Source organism: Engraulis encrasicolus, chromosome 14 (assembly GCF_034702125.1).
Source record: "Engraulis encrasicolus isolate BLACKSEA-1 chromosome 14, IST_EnEncr_1.0, whole genome shotgun sequence".
Lineage (NCBI taxonomy): Eukaryota > Metazoa > Chordata > Actinopteri > Clupeiformes > Engraulidae > Engraulis > Engraulis encrasicolus.
In genome coordinates this window covers 32,547,219-32,569,240 of record NC_085870.1, presented here as the reverse complement: position 1 = coordinate 32,569,240, position 22,022 = coordinate 32,547,219, and the positions used below count along the sequence as shown (strand labels likewise).

Sequence of the window (22,022 nt, the reverse complement as noted above, 5' to 3'; positions counted from 1 at the left end):
TGTTCAAACGTTAATGGCTGTATTTTCTATTTTTTCTGAGTGAACAAAAAAAGTGAAGCGGTTATATATGTTGTTAAAAGGTCACTAATCATTGTGTCAACGTGAAATTTCTTAAATGCTCTCCTATGAAAAGCTATACTCACAAATCTGCAAAAATGTGAAGGGTGTACTCACTTACGTGATAGACTGTACATTTGTTAAAGAGTAGAGTGGCAATTGGTTCAATTCAATGTGGTTCAGTATTGGCACAACTTAGTTAAGGAGATGAAAGGCAAGCTATAATTGGTTGTTTCCACTTTAAAGCAGTGTGGGGAAACACTATTACTGTGATTGTAGCAGGCAGTGACTTTCCACCGTTATAGTATGTAGCTATTCAGCTCTGGGGTGGCAAATGGGTGTGTTTGTACCTGTCACTGCAACAAGAGCCATATCCTCAAGTGTGTGGAAACAAGGAGAACAGCATGGCACTTTGCCAGTAGCGTAGCACCCCTGTGGAAACCCACCACTGTCTGCTGGAATGAAGCAGTTAATGTGTCTGTGTGTGTTAGCGTTAGTGTGTCTCTGTGTGTTAGTGTGTCTCTGTGTGTGTTAGCTTTAGTGTGTCTCTGTGTGTGTTAGCGTGTCTCTGTGTGTGTTAGCGTTAGTGTGTCTCTGTGTGTGTTAGCGTAAATGTGTCTCTGTGTGTGTGTTAGCGTAAATGTGTCTCTCTCTGTGTGTTAGCGGTAGCGTGTCTCTGTTACCTGCTCCAAATGGTTGCCGGGGGCCCTTCTATAAGCCACCTAGGCTGCTGTTGTAAAAAGCATGGGCCATTATGGTAGGCCTATAGGTAGAACAATGTAGAGAGAACACAGAGACCTGGGACACACATGGATTCAATAATACACACACAAGGACTATTTTATATATTTTGTGTTCAAAGCAAATAAAAAGAGAGACCTGGAACAGACATGAAGTCAATAATCATACAACAAGTTAATAAGGAATTTTCTTTTATTTATTTTGTGGTCAAAGCGAATGAAAAAAGTTGAATAGACTATTCATAATACCTTTTTAAGTGTCCAAAATCACATGTTGATCTTGTGTTGAGTGAAAATACTTTATTTATCCTGAAGAAAAGTAGCCTCATTGGAATGCTATAACAGTCGTTGGAGAGACTTTGCTACATAAGTAGGCTACTAAACATTGCACAGAGCTTTTAGTAGTGTGTTACGACATTGCTGTTGGTAACAGCAAATTTAACGGCTATGTCTTAACGCATTAAGGTTTTAAGCAACAGACGCGTAATTTACAAGGATTACATATAGTCCTACACGTAGAATACATTCAATGATTCTTATTGATGTCTTTTTGTCAGAGGCAACACAGTGCTAGAGATTCTGCTCTAATGTTGAAAGCAATATGTGCTGAATACAAATCAACACAGCCTTGCATTTCAGTCCAATGGCAATGCAAATGCTTTGCTTTTAGCACAGGAATAATAACCAGCAGAGAAATGAGAAATTACTGTGCCATCATCACCAATGCACTTTATTTGCCTTGTAGTTGGACTTCACAGAGTGGTGTATAACAGGCATGCCTCATTCAGAACATACAAATGGGTCAGGGTTTTATTACGCAGGCACCTTTTCCAAATTGCTCTAAAGAACTACAAACAGCATATTTTAAGGAAAAGCATTCAGCCAAAATTTAGTATGACACTTGAATGTGGACATATCACTGTTTTAAGTTTGTGTTTCAGGTATTCTTTATCTAGCTCTTCTCATGCATTCCCTGTGTACAGTGTGTATTTTTTAAACATGTTATATATCTGTACAAACAGAGGGCATAGAGCAGTTACACTGACAATCAAATCTGTTTATTCATATAATAAGACCAACAGCATTTTACTGGAAATTTGGACAAAGGACTAAAATGTTCCACTAGGCTAAATGGCACCCTCTTTTGGCAATCATAATACAGTACATGTGAAATTGCATGTGAAAGATGCTGGAGATTGAGTTTTTCTATAGTTCATTTGGTATGAAACATACTTATATTTAATAACAAGAGTAATAAAGAGACTTAGAGAGGTAGAGTTGCGTCTGTGGGTAGGCTTTAAGAAGCTTCAGGTACTAATTGGTGTCCAGAGGGATACATGTAGCCTAGAGAGTGCCTCGGACCCTCTCTGCTCTCAACAACAGTAATAAACTTTAATTTGATCAAATATGTTGTTGTTGATTTAGTGTTGCTGTGGTGTTTAGAGGTTTTGTTGGACAGAGGAATAGTGTGGGCTGCTTTTGTGGGACTACTGGACTCTGTTTCTATGTCGATTTCTCACTGCATAACATGCTGCTTCTATGACCCCCTCACCCCCAGCTACTGATGAGCTCCTGGATCCAGAGAATGACACCATCGGGATCCTGGTCAGCACAGCTCTGGAGCTCTCTGTGGACTCCAGGACCATCAAGCCTGCAGGTACACACACACACACATGTACACACACATACACACAACCCACACACACACACGCACACGCATACGCATACACACCAGGGATGGAAATAAGCACCCGTCCACCTGCCAATGATGGGTGAATTTGGCCTTTGGCAGGTGAAATATGTCAACCCACCCGTCACCTTGACGGGTGCAATTTTTCTAAAGGCGCCCGGGTTAATGCTGAATTATACCTAGCATCCAACATCAAAGATTTGAAAATGATCTTACTTGGCATTACAATGTTTGTAACGGTTGAATATGAACTGGTAAAAAATAGTGACTATTAAAAATTGTGAGTGACTGTTAGATTTTAGAATCTACCTGCCACAGTGACTGGTGGGGAAACATTTTAATTTCCACCCCTGATACACACACACACACACACACACACACACACACACACACACACACACACACACACACACACACACACACACACACACACACACACACACACATACAACACGCACACACACACGTACGCACACATAACACGCACACAGGAACGCATGCAGGAATGCACGCAGGAATGCACACACGCAGGCACGCACACTCTCACACACACACACACACACACACACACACACACACACACACACACCCTACGGGGCCGTGCTAACCCTCTGCATGAGACATGAAGACCTTCATTAGGCATTACATCCACATAGCTGTTTTACACCCCACCACACCAACTACACACACACACACACACACACACACACACACACACACACACACACACACACACACACACACACACACACACACACACACACACACACACACACACACACACACACACACACACACACACACACAAGCTGAGGCTCCATTGAGACACTGTGAGAGCCTCTGTGAACCGTGACAGTCCTGTGTGTGCATGCATACGTGCGTGTGTGTGTGTGTGTGTGTGCGTGCGTGCGTGCGTGCGTGCGTGTGTGTGTGTGTGCGTGCGTGCGTGCGTGCGTGCGTGTGTGTGTGGCTTCACCCCCAGGCTAGTAGTTTTAATGTCATTTGTGCCGCCTCGGGGGATGGAGAGACTGTCTCACCTGGACACTCAGGGGGTTTCTAAATACAACACTATAGTGTCATTTAGTGTTATATTCATACCAATGTCTTGTTCATTGAGCTGGAGAGACACAATTGGCCAGACAGAAATTCATCCCACGTACTGCTACTTATATAATAAACCCGATTCTGAGTCTGTTCTCATCTTACACTAAACCCTGGCAGAGCTTTGCATGAAGTATACTCTGTGAGGGTAGATCAGTACATTTTCACTAGCCTTGGAAATCCCATGCTGCTTTGCACAATTGTTCCGATCTGAAAGACAGCGTGGATTCTATCTCTCTGCGAGGGTACCAGATCTTGGGCTCCAGTCAGAGAGTGGGGAGGGGTAGAAAGGCGATGACTGCAGTTTATTTGAATAGATACAACTGACACAATTGGCTGTGGGCTACGTCAATGACAAATGGCACATTCGGAACGCCCAATAAACGGCCATGGGCAATCGTAAACCACACTTTTCCTACAAGAAATTACATATAGGTAGCCTCACGGTAGGGACACGTCCTAGGCGAGACAAGCGAAGCGAAGAGAGGCGAAATCCAACCGTCATCAGGTCGTCGCAGCGAATCAAACGGAATGGAACATTTATGTTGTTGATTTGATTGGGCCGCGGCAGGCGAATTCGCTCCTCATTTGCATAACATTAAACTTTCTTTAATAATTTCGCTTCGCTTCGCTCCTGTTCGCTTGCCATCGCGTGCCATCGCTTGCCTTCGCCTCTCTCATAGGAATGAATGGCAAAGTTCGCAAATTCGCGTGTATGTGTCCCTACCGTCAGACTATCTCACTTGTCTCACTTCATTTGTAGGAGCAGGTTAAAGCCCAGGCATCCAAAAGCGTCTGACCTGGGAACAGGACTACCAAATGACAAGATAAAAATGAAAAAAAAGGCCACTTCACCCAGGATTTTTCTGCTCCCAGTTATTTTTTTACGTAACGTTTTGGGTGAAACACCTGATATCTTCATTTCCTCTACTCTTAAGCACATTAAATGGCAATTATATGACAATGTGCTATAAGTAATTTTGATTGATTGATTGATTGATTGATTGATTGATTGATTGATTGATTGATTGATTGATTGATTGATTGATTGGTTTGAGTCACTTGCCTTGTTTTTGTCTCTGTCCACACCCCCATCCCTGCGGTGTGCTGTGATTGGCCGGTGTGTGGTGCAGTCCTGGGCGTGAAGCTGGACCTGGAGGCCTGGACGGACAAGTTCAAGATGCTGGCCACCAACCACACGGGCAGCCGCCAGAGCTTCTCTTCGGTACGCCAGAAGATGTCCACGGTAGATGGTTACGGACACATGTGGAGTGTTTCACATGATCTAATCGTTGATTTGATACATAGGATGACATTGCTCTAGCATATCCACAATATATTTAGGGCCTATGCCATAGTGACTTATAGACTAGCAGAAGAGTTTACCCTTTACCCTTTGAATACACCTCATGGCTGTACAGTATTCTCAAAGGCTGCTTGTCACACTAAAGGTCCATTTATATCCTTCATTTGTGAATCATGTACATTCATTCCCAAACTTTCTAACCTATGCATATGTATGCAGATGTTCACACACATACTGTACACACCATAAAATAGACATAACATACACATACAGTTCAAAGGGACGTTCCTCAAGGTTGATCTACTGTACATGTGTACATTCAGTCATTGTGTACTTGTAGATTGTTGCTGAGGGATGCGGCACAGAACTAGATAATTACCCCTCCACCCACATTCTTTGATTATGTTCACTGTTATAGCTTCTTACTGCAGATGGGCGTGTCAACGGGGCTACTCACTCTTTGCTGAAAATACTCAACTGCATCATAACAACATTGATACGACATTAACAAGAGCCTTAAGTAATAGATTAAGACATGACCGTTACAACTGTGGTGATAGTAAGGTTATAACATAGGCTCTGCATTAAGGGGTTAACCTTATTGAAATGATTTGACTGAGTGAAATAATTGGGAATAATTGCTGTGCTCTCTCTCTCTCTCTCTCTCTCTCTCTCTCTCTCTCTCTCTCTCTCTCTCTCTCTCTCTCTCTCTCTCTCTCTCAGTGTGGCTCCAACGGCTGTGAGATGGACTGTGAGGCCAATAGTGAGGTAAGACAGTAAGAGGAGGCTATTAAAATGTCCCATTAAGTGTTTTATTTTGGGCACTAAAATCTATACAAGGGAGTAGTCTGGCTCTTTTGCACACCTCATTGCCTTATATATATTTTTTTTATGCCTTTAGGACCTCTTGTGCTATCTCATTGACGACGGTGGATACCTGGTCATGTCCAATCAGAGGGACCACTGGAATAAGGTGAGGAGTCAGTGCAGTAGAGTAGAGTCACTTTATTGATCCCGGGGGGAGATCAAGCTGTCAAGTAGCGTACATAAATACACATAATGTCTACATGGACATTTCAAGACACATGTAACCCAGGTAGTCAGGAGGGAAACAAAATAAAGAAAAAAAGGCAACTGTGCAAAAAGATATTTTGTGAGTTGGGGTAGACAAATGTGGAAAAAACTTACTCTGTGAGTAGAGGAATCAACAGTGTCAGGGTTTTTTTGTGTCAAGCCATGTCAGATGATGAACAAATAGAGAAATAAATAGAGAAACAGAGAAAGTGTCAACTTTTCATCAATGTAAGTTCATTCAGTTTCTACCCTTGGGATCACAAAGAACAACAACATGTTTGTTTTAGTGAAAATGATGTTTGTTCGTGCTAGCGCTTACGACTATGGAATAGCCGCAGTTGGTAATGTGGCATTAACCAATGAAGGACTCGTTTTCGCTCCCGTTACGTTCATAATGGTGAAGAGAGCGCCGAACCCACTGCTCATGTCATGTCTGTCTTTGTTTTCCTGCACCGCAGATTGGCATGTTTTTCAGTGACGTGGACCCGGTCCTGATGTACGCCCTGTACAACAACTCATTCTTCAACCGCAAGGAGACCTACGACTTCCAGTCCGCGTGCACACTGCCACCAAACAGCAACACTGGCGCCGCGCCGCGTGGCGTCTTTGTGGTGAGCCACCGCAAGCACTGGCATGGCTTTACTTTGCGGGGTATTTCAAGAACATAGTTAAGTGATACATTTGGCTAAAGAACCAGGTTCTTGGAATTACCCCCCTGAAAGCAGTGTTTACACTTTACTGTGCGTACTCTGATTATACAAATCATTATCGCTACTCAGGGCATATTTGTAATGTTGATGCATACTCGGGTTAAACAAATGCAATGGTGGTGTTCCCTTGCAAATATCCCAATATCAGTATGCTAATGTCGGCCACTAGTGAACTCTTTATGGAAAGCCGTTCCATTTTGTTGGTTGTGGTAGCATTGTTGGTTTGTTCTCTTCTCTTCTCCGTGTTTAGCCCACCATCGCTGACTTCTTGAACATGGCCTGGTGGACCTCAGCTGCGGCATGGTAAGGCTTCCACTCCTGAAAAGGCCCAAGAAATGTCCGCACACTGCAAAAGCCCCCTTGCTTTGGGGTAGGTTGGTTGGGGGTGTTACCACGCACGAATAGAAGCGTGTATCATATGCACAGCATTGGCCATGGGGACAACAAATCCACATTTCCAAATCCCATCTCTCTCCCAGTGCTTTCTGATCTCCACTCTAACTGGCCTACCCAAATAAAGGGAAAAAGCCCAAAATTGTTAAAGCTACCTTGTTGTGATTTATTTAGTGAAACTCTGCACAACTCTGCACAGCAATAGGGTTTTTTTTACAGTGCTGCTGATTCTTCTTTTTCCTGTTCACGCGTTCACCTACAGTATATTTTACCATCGTGACGGTTGTGTTTTTTTAGATGTGCATGCAACTTCCTCTCCTGACTAGAGCCACTCTGACCTAGTATCTAACGTGTTGCATCTTCATTGTGTCATCTTTTCTTTTACCTTCACAGGTCAATCCTGCAACAGATGCTGTATGGCATGGCCTACCGCAGCTGGTTTGTGACAGGTGAGTGAAAGAGCGTTCGTGTGTGCCTTACTGTACCTCAGGGTATTGAAATACTGCATGCTTTTTTAATGTGTTAAGAAGACATGGCTCCTTTGTAAGCTCGATGATATCAGAATGGCAAAGGCTGTTTGTACTGTTATAGTACCCAGGCTCCGCCTTCGCAGTTACGCAACACCTTCGGCTCTGCTACTCTAGCTCAAGAAAACTTTGGAAAACAAACTTTGCTTTGCATTTTTATGCAGAACTTTGGGACTTGTAAGCTGTGGTAAAAAGACAGTACAAAGAAAGGATTGAGCAAATGAAATAGCATTCACACCCATCTAGGGAAAACAATTTAAACCCAGGGTAAAACAGAGTTAATGGCCATTGTGCACAGAGATGGCCTGGGGCCCATAGGCTACAGGTTGCTGTGGGCCCCCCGGAAGGCACATTTTGCAACTAAATGGCATAGACAGTGTCATAATTACAAGATAGGAATTGTGTATAACATGTCTGCCAGTTGTGGAGAGGAGTATTAACAAGATTTTAACTTTTTTTTACGGCCAATTGGAGGGGGGGTGGGCTGGAAGGTGGGGGCCCCCTAGTCTTCAGTCATATCTAATGCCTTGTGTGCGGCTCTGTGTGAATGAACAGACACAGTGGATGCAGAGGGATTTGAGATGCGGGAAACCAGTTGTGTGAAGATCCAGAACCAGTTCTACTTCACCAACGTCAGCAGCTCCTTCAACACACTGCAGGACTGCGGCAACTGCTCCCGGTACAGACAATAGTCATATACTCTTACAACTGCTCCCTGTACAGCCAATACTCATATACTCTTACAACTACTCCCGGTACAGACAATACTCATATACCCTTACAACTACTCCCGGTACAGACAATACTCATATACTCTTACAACTGCTCCTGGCATCCTATACTCTTACAACTGCTCCTGGCATCCTATACTCTTACAACTGCTCCCGGTACAGCCAATACCCATATACTCACACACACTTGCACACACACACTATTTTGTATGCCTTGATTGATATGGACCCTGCATTCGTGTCTGGTGTAAATAAAGAAACTGATTGAAGTGTTTTTGGAATCTTCTTAGACACTGCAAAGTTTCAAGCTCATCTGTTTAAGTAAAATGTCTTGTGTCCAGGTTGTTCCATGCCAAACGGATTAACAACACCAACCTGCTGTTCGTGGTGGCTGAAATCTTGTCCTGCTCCTCCTGTGACATCGAGAGGTTCATCAAAGAGGAGATTAAATGTATCCTTCTACGGCTCATGGGTCACCTTTTATATATGTGTTTTTAGGGATTTTTTGCTGTTATTTGATAGGACAGCTGGAGATGGTAACAGGAAGTGAGTGGGAGAGAGAGCTGGGGGAGGATCGGCTAATGACCCTGGCCGGAATTGAACCCGGGTAGTAACCCAGTGCCCTACCGTTAGGCCACGGCAGGGACCATAATGGGGCACCTTAATCAAATATGTGCTACAGTGTATGGACTTTTTCATGTGATGTAGGAAACCTTCAATTCAGTGCATTTGAAGAAGGACAAGTAGCAAACGGTTGCGTAGATGCTGTATAAATGTTCACCCCACTGTTTTCTCTGGAAACTGGTAGTCATTTTTCCTGCTTCGCTTCAAGATAGACATGTTTGACGAAATTGTGAAAAAAAACTATGTGATTAGCAAGACTATTACTACACCTGGGGCATCCACATTTTTCAGATGGATGCACATGTTTTGGCTTATTGCTTTTACACAAACAACTTGTCACTCCAAAAAACTCTCACATAGTGAATCTAAAAAAACAGACAGTATCAAATGGGTTTTCAAGTGTACAGGGAAATTGAAACTTCGAGCCTCTATGACTTTATCGTACCAAATGTTCTAATCTAATGCACTAACCACTGATGTGTTAGTGGTAGGCCAACTAATCTTTGTTAACCTTTTTAACCTTTGGGGTGGTGGTGGCTCAGGTGGTAGAGATGCCGTTCGGCAACCAGAAGGTTGCAGGTTTGAGTCCTGCCGCGCTCTGCCTGACCCCATCAAAGTGCTCCCTGAGCAAGATGCTTAACCCCAAGTAGCTCCTGATGGCAGGGTGGTACCCTGCGTGGCAACCACTAGCCAGGCCGCGCCCTCCTAGCGACGTAACACCTTCAGCGTTGCAACTAGTCAAGTCAAGAGCAATGCAAGTGCTTTCTGAGTTCCCGAAAATACGGGAACTCCTTTCACTTTGTCGGGAAGCAAACAACGGGAAGCGATTTTTGAAAGTCGCTTTGGTTATAAAGCGTCTGCCAAATGCAATGTAATGTAAAAGCAAACCAAGGGAGGCGAGTCAACCATGCAGTTTGGGTAATGTTAATTGCTATGCTCTTGGTCAGACCAAGTTTCGAAGAGATTTGAACGTTGATGATAATTAGGCTAGGCAGCCACTGCCATCGTTGTTTAAATGTGTGTGAATGGGTGAATGTGAGACATACAATGTAAAGCGACTTGAGTGCTCGAAGGAGTGGAAAGGTGCTATATAAATGCAGTCCATTTACTTTGCTCCTAGATACCCCCCTTCATACAGTCATAGTAAAGAGTAGTGTAGTGTCTACAGATTGTACACAATACAAACCCACAATTGCACAAGTCTAAGAAGGACTTCTTATAGATGATGTTATCTTCTTTATGGACCTGAACCTTAGACTGATGTTTGACTTGAGGTTCCTTAACCTAACTGCTCCCAGACAAAGACGATAACCCATGTGATGTGCTTGCTACTGCACGGTATCGAAAAGGCCCCCCGAAATGCTTTGACTACAACACGGCAGTAAGTCCCCAAGTATCTTTGGCAATAATTCAGCGCACAAAACGCAGCTTGCGTTCAGTTGTTGTGGGTGTCAGGCAGTAAAGTGCAAAAAAAGAGAAAACGGAGGCACCCAGGTTTTTTTTTAAAAAATTTTTAGGAAGGCAACAAAACTGACACGGGTGCTTGTGTTTGTGTGTTGCAGGAGAACTCGTCCGACTGCGGTCGAGGCCACTCCTTCGGGCCCTCGATAGGCACCCTCGTCTCCCTGCAAATCATCCTCCTCTCTATATGGGCCACTCCTCAGCTCTTTGTTCTTCCTCTCTAACTCTCTTCTTCTCTGTTCTCCACCTCCCTCCTTCCTTTCCTGCCTTTTCGCCTAATCTCCCTCTTCTTCCCCCGCATAAGCTGTATTCTCTCTTTTCTCTCCCTATCCCTCTTCTCTCCCTATCTCTCTGCCTCTCCTTCTGCGCTCTAGTCATAGATTATAAAAGGGACTTCCTGTTGACCTAATATGGAAGCCCATCTCTGTGCTGCTGCTACGCCCACTTAGCTTCACAGGTTGTTGCCTAGTGACAGTCGCTGAGCTACGTGGTGTCCAGCCAATCACCCTTCAGCCGTGGAAGGAGTTGCCGTCTTGTAGTGTTTCTTGATGTAAAAGTGTTGAAATAGAAGTGCAATGAAGAGTGGGAAGTGTTGGCCAGCGGCAGGGGACTGAAAAATTGTTACACCGACACTTTGAGTGGCCCCAACCAGCTAACAGAGCGACCAACGGAAGACAAAGATACCTGCCGCCAATGGAACACTGTGTTTTAGATCATGTGACTGACCGCAAGAGGTCAAAGTTCATCTCGCATACAGTACATCACAGATGCACAGAGGGCCATCTGTGATCTGTTGCTTTTGCCTAACTTAATTGAAACGGGCTATGGAACAGTCAGCCATCCATTTGCATTGAAAAAGGAAGCTAAAAAATACAGCATATGATTTCGTGTTAAAACAGAAGGAAAGATAACAGAGAAAAAAATGCATTGGTGCGCGTTCACATTGCACCTCCATAGTTACCGGGGTAAAAGAACAGTGTAGGTGTTAACAAAAAAAATATAAAAACATCTCGTTTGTTCATGCACTGTATCTACTTCTTGCCAAAATGAGATAGACTTTTGTGGTGTGGTCTTATTTTTCTAGCCAAATTAGATGGAGATAGAAATTAAAAAAAAATGTTGAAGGACTCGTGTAGGAGGAGACAAGCGATGGGATGGGTGGGAAGCCAGGAGTTTAAAATAAAATCGAAATCGGAGGCTTTCAGGAAGTACCCGAGATGGATTACTCTGGTCGAATTCTTCACTCGACGACCAGACGCCTTGGTCTCAGTGGCAGTTTTAGCTATATAGCGCAGACACCAACAATCCCCCACCTCACCCCAACAATTTGCAGAAAAAAAAACAACTGGCTTCAATCTCATCTCGGACAATGTTGTAACACGCGTCCTCCTGGTATCTCTCCTCCCCTCTGCCAGTGGTGACGAGACCACTCGGGATACAGAGAGCAGAATAGACAGCTGAGAAGTTGTGTGTTGTGTTGTGGAGGGGAGGGGATGGAGAAAAAAAAGATGGACAAAAAAAATGCTAAGACATTTTTATTTTGCAATGCAAACTTCCTCTGGCTCGATACAATCAGTAAGCGCCGTGGATCATCATTCTGGGGAGGCCTTGGGAGAAGCGCTGTGACAGCTCCTTCAGAGAGCAGGAGGCCTGGCTGATAACATTCCCCCCCACCCCCACCAACGCTCCCGTGTCCTCCCATGCCGCCCACCTCCACAAGCCACCTCCAGCTCTGCAGCCAGCCACCCACCATCTAGCCCCTCACCAACTGTGTCACGCGAACAAAACACACAACAACTCACACATGCTTTTCCCTCGTTTCCTAAACACCCACCCACCACTACTGCTGCTGCAACTGAGATGGTGGGAGTGTGTGTGTGTGTGTGTGTGTGTGTGTGTGTGTGTGTGTGTGTGTGTGTGTGTGTGTGTGTGTGTGTGTGTGTGTGTGTGTGTGTGTGTGTGTGTGTGTGTGTGTGTGTGTGTGTGTGAAAGCAGATGTCCTGTATCCTGTATGTGATGTACCTGCCATTCCCCATCTCCGTGGAGCAAAGCCTCCAGCTGTGAGAGCCCTGCATCTGGAAGATGATAATGGCGATCATCATAAATCATGCTGCCGGGAATGTGTGTGTTGGGCGAGAGGGGGGTAGGGATTGGGAAGCTTGTGTGTGAGGGAACTGCGGTGTGTGTGTGCGTGTGTGTGCGTGTGTGTGTTTGGGGAGGTCGGTAGTTTTACAATGCCGTGACATAGGGCTGGGCGAACCAGATATTTTTTATCGGTTGGTGACTTCAAATACATATCGACAGTTTTAAACTGAAGGAATTAACAAAAAAAAATGTGTGCCCTCACTGCCACTGGTATGAAAACACTCTGTTTTAATTGAACAGACTTGAGTGTGTGGATTTGGTGAAATAGAATTGCAGCATCAGTATTATCACAGATAAAGGGATATGGTGATATTACATATCTCTCTTTTTTAAAAGATGTGAATTTGTGCAATAATATCAATATATCGCCCAGCCCTACCGTGAGCGCTCCGTGGGACATCGACGGGAGAGCTCAGGATGATGGCGTTCTAAAATCCCACTCACACCAACAACTGTAACTATGATGATAACTGTTATCATGTCTACTTAAAAAACAGTCTCATACAGGCGAATGGCACTGTTCATGTACCAACTATAATGAAGACGATAGGCTGAATGGTATTCGGCCAATGACAATTCATTACAATGCGTACAGTCGTATTCTTTTAGTCGTTCACACTTGTGATAAGAATCGTGTCATCTGTGTACGTTCATATTTGTGTGGTTGTCTTTATCGTTACAGTTCTTGATGTGAACAGACCCTACGACCAGAGGAAAATTGTGTTGTCTGAAAATAATCAGATGTAATTCTAAACTTTGCTTGTACTTGTTTGTTTCTCCATAGCATATCTTCTTTTGTTACACCCCCTACTCTATGGAAGTCACAAGAGCTATTCTGCCATTTTGCAGCCATTTTTGAAAAAAAAGAAGTGTGCTTTTCCATGCTTTTCTCTTGTCCTTTTTGTTTCACTATGGATCAACACCAGTCCTGATTCTGTATATGGAAATGTTTTGTAAAGGCATGCATTCATGTGTTTTGCTTTGTTTTGTTTGATTTATTTTTTTCAAATGCACTCTTTTATCATTACAGGAACATAATTCATTGTTTTAAAGGTTTTTTTAAAATTCCTAATCATTCCCTTTTTGTAGTGCCTTTACGTACTTGTGTCGAACAGCTTGGGCTTTTCTGGAATTGGGCTGGGGCGCCTGCACATGGCACAGTGTGACCCTGTGGGGTTGCCGTATCCCTTCTCAAGTCACGTCAAAGGCCTTACAGCCTCCATAGCAGAGTATCTGGAGCGACCCAGTCTCTCTCTCTCTCTCTCTCTCTCTCTCTCTCTCTCCTCCATCCAGGGGTTAATAGACTGCAGCGATGTGTGTTATACTTTAAGGGCGATTTCCTAATGGGCCATATCTGACTGTATGGTGAGACCACATTCTACCAGTGATGGGCAACCTGGGTTCAGACGCGTGAATCCAGTGCCACATATACCGACTTCCCGGTCATTTGGAATACACTATAGACTCTTTTCCACTGACAGTTTTCTACCCGGTACAGCTGCCACTTTTTAATTTTCGACTGGACACGACACAGCTCTACTCAGCTCTAAAACCAGTCAGCCGGCTGAAGCGAGCTGGTTCTTTTGCTGGCTACTACCCAGAATCCGGGTCAGCTCGTCCTCACCAATGAATCAAAAAATAATCAGATCAACTCTCTTGGACTGCTCTTTAGTTTGACACTGTATTACTTTGATATTAAAATCGAAGGCAGAAATCAACATTGTATTATCCAAATATGATGTCGCTGAAACTATTTCTAGCCTACTTTGATAGGCGAGATATCTGTCGGCCTTGCCTCAAGTCAACTAGCTTACGTAAAAAGTAAGGCACTGGAGTCTGACCTCCTCAATCCAGGTTGCATCCATCACTGGCTGTGAGGAACTTGAACTGAGGCAGAGCAGTATGTCAGGAGGAAAGTGCTACAGCAGAGCATGTTTAACCTGATCTCTGACATTTCTCTGACATTTGCGTTGCATTTATGGGAGGGGCTCCTTGGAAAATGTTCTTTTCCATTGTTCAATGTTTGAGAACCCCTGATGTAATCTGAAGATACTTTCATCAATGTCAGAACACAGCTGTTGCTTTTGCACGCTTAAGGTCTGTTTAGACTCCTCCTTCAGTTGGGGGACACGTACTGTCGGGGGGGGGGGGGGGGGGTGGCAGCGGCAGATCATGGACAATTCAGCCTGGGAGAAATATACGTCGATCGTGGCAAGGGATCTTTTCAGCGCTAAACGAGGGGGCGTGGTGGCTGTTTGGGTACTTGATCTGCAGCTACCCCCCGCTGACAGTGCGTGTCCTCCAACTGAAGGACGAGTCTAAACCAGGCTTTAGATACGATCAGATCAGGCTATGAGGTGTTTTTATTCCTGGCTCTTTGAACAGCAGGCCTTAGTTTGTCTGTCTGTCTGTCTAGGCCTTTCCAGGAAAAGGCTCGGCTCAATTTTTCTTCTCTGGATTTCCTCTTTATCAGCCTTGGAGCATTAGTGTTCTGGTAGAGCTACCTAACTGCTGTAGAGCTTTCTGTCGGGGATGCGAGATTGGCATTTGGATTTTTGTGCTTTTGTGCTTTTGTGTGTGTGTGTGTGTGTGTGTGTGTGTGTGTGTGTGTGTGTGTGTGTGTGTGTGTGTGTGTGTGTGTGTGTGTGTGTGTGTGTGTGTGTGTGTGTGTGTGTGTGTGTGTGTGAGTGTGTTGGTCAGTTGGTGTGTTGGTTAGGGGTCTGATGAGTGTGTGCACATGTGGATCGGTGATTGTCTATTGTCTGTTGTGTCAAATCAGTGTACGAACTACAGAACGAGAGTGGTATTTGCGATCCTGTATCCATGCAGGTTCATTTTTCACCTTTGACACGTGTACTGTATGTGTTTAATGTCTTGGGTGGGTGGGGGTTTGGAAGGGAGGTGGGAGTCTTATTTTCCTGAGAAAAAAAAGAAAGCGAGAAAAAAAATGAACAGACCACTCAATCATATCATTCAGGAGAAGTTATCCTAACACAAATGTGAAGAAGAATGTTTTCAATATTAATGTCTCTGTTTCCAAGGCAACCTGTAGGTAGAAAGTAGGAAGCCTCCCTGTGTTTTCTAAAAACTCTTCCTCTCCTCATTGCCCTCTCCATTTGTATTCTCCTCCTTCCCACATTTTCATACCTCCTTTTCCCTCCAAACATTATATATCTGATCAACCATTCCATGGGCCGATTTCATCAACAACATTGATGTTAACTGTTCCGTGGAAGTATCTTAAAGGAACAATCCACCATTTTTGGAAATATGCTCATTTTACACCTCCTCTCGAGTCAAATGATTCAGTTTTTACCTTTTTCCTGTCTGTTCAGTCGTTTTCTGATTCTGGTGATATTACTTCTCTTAGTATGTACTGTATCATTGAGCCAAATGGGACCAGTTGGTACCATTCAGTTTTTGGTACCACCCGATTCGATAATACATGCCAAGAAGTAATGTCACCAGACTCAGAGAACGACTGGAGGGACAGCGGAAATTATTCAGATCCAGTGGAGGTGTAAAATAACCACATTTCCAAAAATGACTGTTCCTTTAAGTCTTTATTCTTACCTCTGATGCCTGGCACATGTGTAATGTGAGGGCATGGGGTCTCCTCTCCTGTGTGCCAGGGGCTGTGACTGTTCATGAGGCTTTTCGCAGGGAGGGTCCTAGCAAGGCAGATAACGTGCCTCTCAGTGGCACGCCTGTTCCCCGACAGGGAAACGGGTCATTCGCACCCAAAGCAAGTAGATTGGCATGTAGGGTCAGGGCTGAGAAAGCCGCTAGGTGGGTGCGCTACTGATGTGGTTAAAGGGGAATAGACCACCATTTCTGGGCATGTGCCCATTTCCTATCTTCCCTTGTGTTATTAATTGAGTGTTAAATGTCTACAGAGACAGTCCAAGAATCTTTGAAGTCTCCTTTACATGTTCTTCCAGACATTCTATGACTGGTGACACTGAACTCCAAGCTAGCATGCATCGTTGAAACGAATGCTACCAGCTAACAGCTAATGGTCCTATTCCATTCAATGGTGACGTGCTAGCTTCGAACTAGAAGTAATATCACCGGATTCAGAGAATGGCTAGAAAAACAGGAGGAAGATCAAACTTAATTGTTTAACTGAAGGGGAGGTGGGAAGTGGGTGAATTTACAGAAATGGTGGAACTGTTTCTTTAAGTGACAAACCTGATGTGTTTCAACCAGAGGTAGGCCTGGATGTTCACTTCATAAAAGACGAGTCCATTGGTCCATTGTTTAGATAAAAAGAATGAAACTCTCTACATAAAGTAGGGATTTCCAACTACCTCTGGTTCAGGTTTATCACATAGCCATCTTGGTTTACCCTCCACACAGTACTTATGAATGACGTCAGTGATCAATAATGCCCCTGTACCCACTATTTCCCCCTCCTGTTGTTAGCTGTTTGAACATCCTCCCTTTAGTAAGACCTCTACTAGTAAGACTGAAGAGCCTATGGTGGCCTTACAACTGGAGTGGTGTACACAGTCATCACCTTATTCTCCTACTGACATGGATTCAAGTACTTTGATTTGTTTGCTTTAAGGTGCAGAACACATTTCGGTGATGGAGGAGGAGAGCTTGTGTAATTGTGTGGGTGTGGGAGCGACTGGGAGCGTGAGCGTGTGTCTGTATGTGTGTGTGTGTGTGTGTTTGTGTCTGTACATGTGTCCGAAAGGAAGGGGAAAAAAACAAAGGGAGAGACTTTATTTTGGACTCCATGGTTTTATGGTTCCAATATTGTTTGTGGTTCAAGAAGTTTTCATTTTTGCCAAAAAAGAAAAAATAAGACAAGTGAAATGAAGAGTGGTTGTTGGGGAAGAGAGCGAGAAGGGCGTCTTGTTTAAGGTCAGTTTAACTGAAGCCGGGCGGGGGGGTATTCAAAAATCCCCCCACCCTGGCCGTCCTCGACCGTGATGCCTGCCTCGCTCTCGCCCCCTGTTGCCTTGTCTGTGTAGGTGCGTATCTGTGGGCAACACACGTATGTATGTGATTCTGTAGTCCTTAGTCTGGTGCCCTGTGACCATGTCTGACAAAATGTGTTAAAGAAAAAAAAAGCCGTATAAAAGATAAGATTTCAACATTAAGTGAGACTTAAAAAAGAGAAATATAAACATACTATATATAGGACTAAAACGTACATCTGATAATAATCCTGAGTTTGAGGTGTGAAATCCAATGGGAGTTTTTTTTTTTTTTTTCTGTTTGTGCATTGGTCAGTGTGTGGCCTCCTGCGGTGCCCCGGTCTGCATCGCTCCATTATTTTGTACAGAAGAAACTTACAAAAAATAAAAAAGATGAGGGCAAAAATTTGTAAAATATTGTGTCTGTGACTCCTTGTAAAATATTTTCAAATTGTTTATTACAGAGAATCAGTTATTAAATAATGTTCATATTTTTCACTTCACCTCTGTGTGTGTGGTCTTCTTTTTACAAACGCTTCATAATTCATTTCAAGCATGGATATAACAAATATAAAATGTGTATACAAAAAAATAATCCAAGATCACAACATACAGTATATGGTTAGGCTTGAATTGTAAGCTCTGCACACATGATTCTCTCTGAGTGGCAACTTGCAACTGAAACAGGTTTAAGTCTAACCTCAAATGCAAAAGCCCCATCGTGTTGTTCCCTGTGCTTGTGCATGTTAAGCATGATTTAATTAATCAGCTGATCTATCTAATTTGCCTGCTCATTAAAAGCAGGCAGTTCAGGAAATGTTTGCAACACCTATGAGTAGGAGTAATTACTTCTTGATAAGGTCTTCACCTCTGGAGGAGTGCAATCTGCATAATGAACTCCATTAAAATCTTTTGAAGACCCTATATACATTTGGCTATCCCACTAAACACATTATACAAGGACATTCAAGTGAGACAGGTGGAGTGGTCATAATATGGAATATTTACACATTCAGCATTGTTACAACAACAGTATACCAGAAATCATTTGCTATAATACAAATTATTTCATCATTAGTTAAGGCATTGATGCATACACCTGACAGTGTTTTTTTTCCCATTTCCAAAACTTGTATGTGCACATTTGTTTATGCATGCAGTTCCTAATTTCTGGTAGCTATTATAGACCAAAGCACCTGGCAGCATATGTTTGATTCTTTCTTTTTGTCTGGCGGGTTGGTCTAGCCAGGTTGATTCTAAGGGCCTCCGCACACCGGCTCCGACAGCACTGCAGAGCACTTTCGCTTCTGACACAATTCCGACCTCCAAACCCAATTTCACATGAACATAGCCTGGATAGTCAATGGGCGGCGCCGACAAAATAGAACTCGTCTCTAATCGCCAGTGTACAAGGTTCTATTGAAAACAATGGAATTGAACTTTTGCGGAGCATTGCTCTGCACTTTGTCGGAGTCGGTGTGTGGAGGCCCTAAAAATCTGGGGCAGGGCCCACTGGTGGGCAGCGAAGGCATTCCAAGTGAGCTCTGAAATCATTTTCAAAAGATCTAAATAGTAATTGTTGCTGTGTTGTTTTATTGCTGTTGACTATTCACTTGAGTGTCGTTGGCTATTGGGCCAGAATGTGGGTCCCGAAAATTTAAAGTAGGCCCCAACTTGGAAAAGGCTGGGAAAACCTAAACTGGTTCTCACGCGATGCACGAAGTTGAGCGGAAATGCACGAGGGGTCTGCATGAGACCCAGGCTAGGGAAAACCTGCCCTAGGGGATAGGCTAATCGTAGCTAGGCAATGAATCTAGCCTGACTCTATCCTCTACAGAAAACACTCTGTCTAGTTTTGTATATGTATAGTGAGTCATTGAGATGGTCTTAGCATGGCGTCTTTGCCTATGGTGCAAGCTCAGACTATGCAAGCTCAGACTATGCACATCATGTTTTAGTCTGGCTTGCCGGGCAAATTTTCGAATGTTCATAGCGTCTCCAGGAAGTGTAGCAGGGCCTTGTGCCAGGTGTCTGGGTCGTCTAGGTAACAGGGATGGCCAGCCCCCTTCATGACCGTGACCGTGTGATTGGGCAGGTGTTTGAGGTTGCTTAGCGACAGCTCCCCCAGCTGATAGTCCTTATCGCCGTACACGATCAGGGTAGGGGTCTGAAACACAGTGCAGAGGTATTTGAAAACATAAGTTACCTTTAAACAAAACATCAAGGTCAATATCTATATGAATGAAAACTTGTATTTAAAAATCATCATCACATAAACCTTTATCTGTGTAGAGTGGTGATTATTTTCTCGAGTTGGTATCCTGCAACAGACCAGACACCTGGCTGTGCACAGGCCTTCTGCTTTTATGTATAAGATAATTACAAAACCTTACACTGGAACCTTGAAGTGAATATGTGCTTTCTCCACCGTAGGCTACCTACTATACATTTACCACAGTGTCCCTTATAACACACAGTATTGATTCAAAAGATGAGATGGGAAAAAAACTGTCATATGATAACACACCCTCATCACTCACATCTGACCACACTCACATACCTGGACAGCTGCATACTGCTGGGACTTGAACTTGTCTGTGCAGATGGGTGCCACTGGGACGTAGGCCTTGAGCATGGAGCTGTGCTGGAAGAGGAAGGGGAGCGAGTACATGCCGCTGAGGGAGGGGCTGACCACCACCGCTGGGCCCAGCTCCAGCGCGTCACACACCTGCTTCAGGAAGTCGCCAGGGGCAAGCTCCCCCACCGCGGCAGGGGCCACAGCAGCCTTGGACTGGCCCAGGCCTGTGAGTGGCACAAAGGTGAAGAGCAAAAAAACAAGCATTGGAGGGGATTTTGTTGTTATTGTTCACATGAAAAGAAGAGCTGAGTAAATAGTGTAAATAAAATTCAGGCCTCACAAAGTCGTTTAGAATAGTCTATAGGCCTGATCATTTGTTCTATTTTATGTTACCCTATAGGCCTATACAATGACAACCTCTATTCATTAGGCTACTTTACATTCCAGTGTCACATATTTCAATTTCACCTGATTTTTTTCTTTCCAATTCAACTAACATCTGCAGAATTTTCATGTGAACCCAGGTAATTTGGAATGTGGCACTGGACTATAGGCCTAGGTCTAATGAATTCAGGTTGCCCATCACTAAAATGCAACATTGAGACATGTTCATACGAGTTCAAGCTTACATACATTTTCAATTTTCAATACGGACGTTTGGTCAACCCCAACAGTTCCAAATACTGTAGCCTATTACTTCCTTTGCGCTTGTGGCGGAGAGTGTGCCATGCCCCTCTCCATTTCGCAAAAATATGCCTTAAAATCTGAAGCGACGTAGGCCTATGAGTTATGACATAGACGTACTTACTCATCTACTACATTGTTAGCCTCGCGCGCCATCCTACGTAGGCCTACTTCCGCCAAGACACTTGGCTGGAAATGGTAGTATTATGGGATGGTCAGGAGCAGGCTATTACATTGTATCAATATCTAAAGAAACTTTTGTTAAGACGATTGCAATGACCCGTGGGAAAATGGCAGCAAATACTGGTTTCCGTTCTCTTTGGCCAAAGTAAACATTGACCAAACGCCATCTGAACAGATAGGCCTACGGGGAATTCTGTGGAATTCCCATTTTTGTAAATGATGGACCTAACACACTACCTGGCAGGTCTACAGCAGTGGCTCGATAGCCAGCCTTTGCCAAAGTTTCAAGGGTTCCGATATCCAGCCAGTTCTGGGACGAGAAGCGAATGCCGTGCAGCAGGAGAATAGAAAGTCTTGCTTCTCCAATCTCTGGCTCGCTTTGTCGATAAAACAGCGGGTTCTCGCCACAAAGGTCCACCTTCACTGTGCCCTCCGATAGTTTAGCAGGCATGTCTGTGCGCAAATGCAACAAATGTTCTTACAACTGTAACTGTGGCTGCACAACCACTGGTAGCGGTCTATAACGCGTCTCGTAGTCCCAAACCTTGCCTTTTCACTCCATTTTGTAGGTTGAAGTTCATTTTTCCCTTTCAGGAAGTTTACGTTTTTCAAAGAATGCTACTGACCTCTGCTGGTAGATTAAAACCTGTAGGCCTACACGCCGGGGCGCTGACCAAGTTCAATGGCAAATAACTTAGGAAATTACTCTTGGAATAGAAACTCAGACGCACACATTTATGACGAAAAATATATACTAGGCTACACTAATTTTGTTGCAATAAATCAGCACATCTATTAGGTTTCATCTTTCTTAAATACATTCATCCCAAATGGGTAAAAAATTAGGACAAAACTGAATGTAAATAGCCTACAGTGTTCATAGGTCTTCACTCTGGACCCTTGATAGGCCTGATGAGATGTTTAATTCAGATTAACTAGTGGTGAACTGTATCAGAGAAAAGCTACAATTTTACTACAACTGGACAAACCCATTTTTAAATGCAGTGTCAAAACATCTTGCCATTCTTCTTCAAAACTGAGGCTACCAGACGAACAAGCTGCCTGTGTCGAGGCATTGAATGATTGAAGG

General features: G+C 43.8%; 2 protein-coding genes across 2 annotated transcripts in view; one reads left to right on the top strand and one right to left on the bottom strand.

Moving 5' to 3' along the window:
- The window catches only part of cacna2d2a (calcium channel, voltage-dependent, alpha 2/delta subunit 2a), a 365,088-nt gene extending 354,384 nt beyond the window's left edge, over positions 1 to 10,704 (top strand). Inside the window, 11 exon segments of the mRNA XM_063216475.1 lie at positions 2,356 to 2,454; positions 4,722 to 4,813; positions 5,618 to 5,662; positions 5,796 to 5,867; positions 6,427 to 6,579; positions 6,929 to 6,981; positions 7,465 to 7,520; positions 8,154 to 8,277; positions 8,671 to 8,780; positions 10,252 to 10,334; positions 10,516 to 10,704. Of these exon segments, the coding sequence (XP_063072545.1) occupies positions 2,356 to 2,454; positions 4,722 to 4,813; positions 5,618 to 5,662; positions 5,796 to 5,867; positions 6,427 to 6,579; positions 6,929 to 6,981; positions 7,465 to 7,520; positions 8,154 to 8,277; positions 8,671 to 8,780; positions 10,252 to 10,334; positions 10,516 to 10,638 (1,010 nt within the window). The 3' untranslated portion in view covers positions 10,639 to 10,704.
- An 8,505-nt stretch (positions 10,705 to 19,209) lies between these two features.
- On the bottom strand, positions 19,210 to 21,483 carry abhd14b (abhydrolase domain containing 14B). The gene is made up of 3 exons (XM_063216474.1): positions 21,170 to 21,483; positions 20,048 to 20,289; positions 19,210 to 19,654 (listed from the first exon to the last, which is right to left on the bottom strand). The coding sequence occupies exons 1-3, from the start codon at positions 21,381 to 21,383 to the stop codon at positions 19,475 to 19,477; spliced, it is 636 nt and encodes a 211-aa protein (XP_063072544.1). The 5' UTR covers positions 21,384 to 21,483; the 3' UTR covers positions 19,210 to 19,474.
- Positions 21,484 to 22,022: the final 539 nt, after the last annotated feature.

Excerpts from the sequence above, each read along its gene's own strand:
- abhd14b (XM_063216474.1), bottom strand. The coding sequence starts at position 21,383 with ATGCCTGCTAAACTATCGGAGGGCACAGTGAAGGTGGACCTTTGTGGC. Across the intron at positions 20,290-21,169 it reads CACTGCTGTAGACCTGCCAG|GCCTGGGCCAGTCCAAGGCT; the intron begins GTAGTGTGTTAG and ends TGCCACTCACAG. Across the intron at positions 19,655-20,047 it reads AGCAGTATGCAGCTGTCCAG|ACCCCTACCCTGATCGTGTA; the intron begins GTATGTGAGTGT and ends ACTGTGTTTCAG.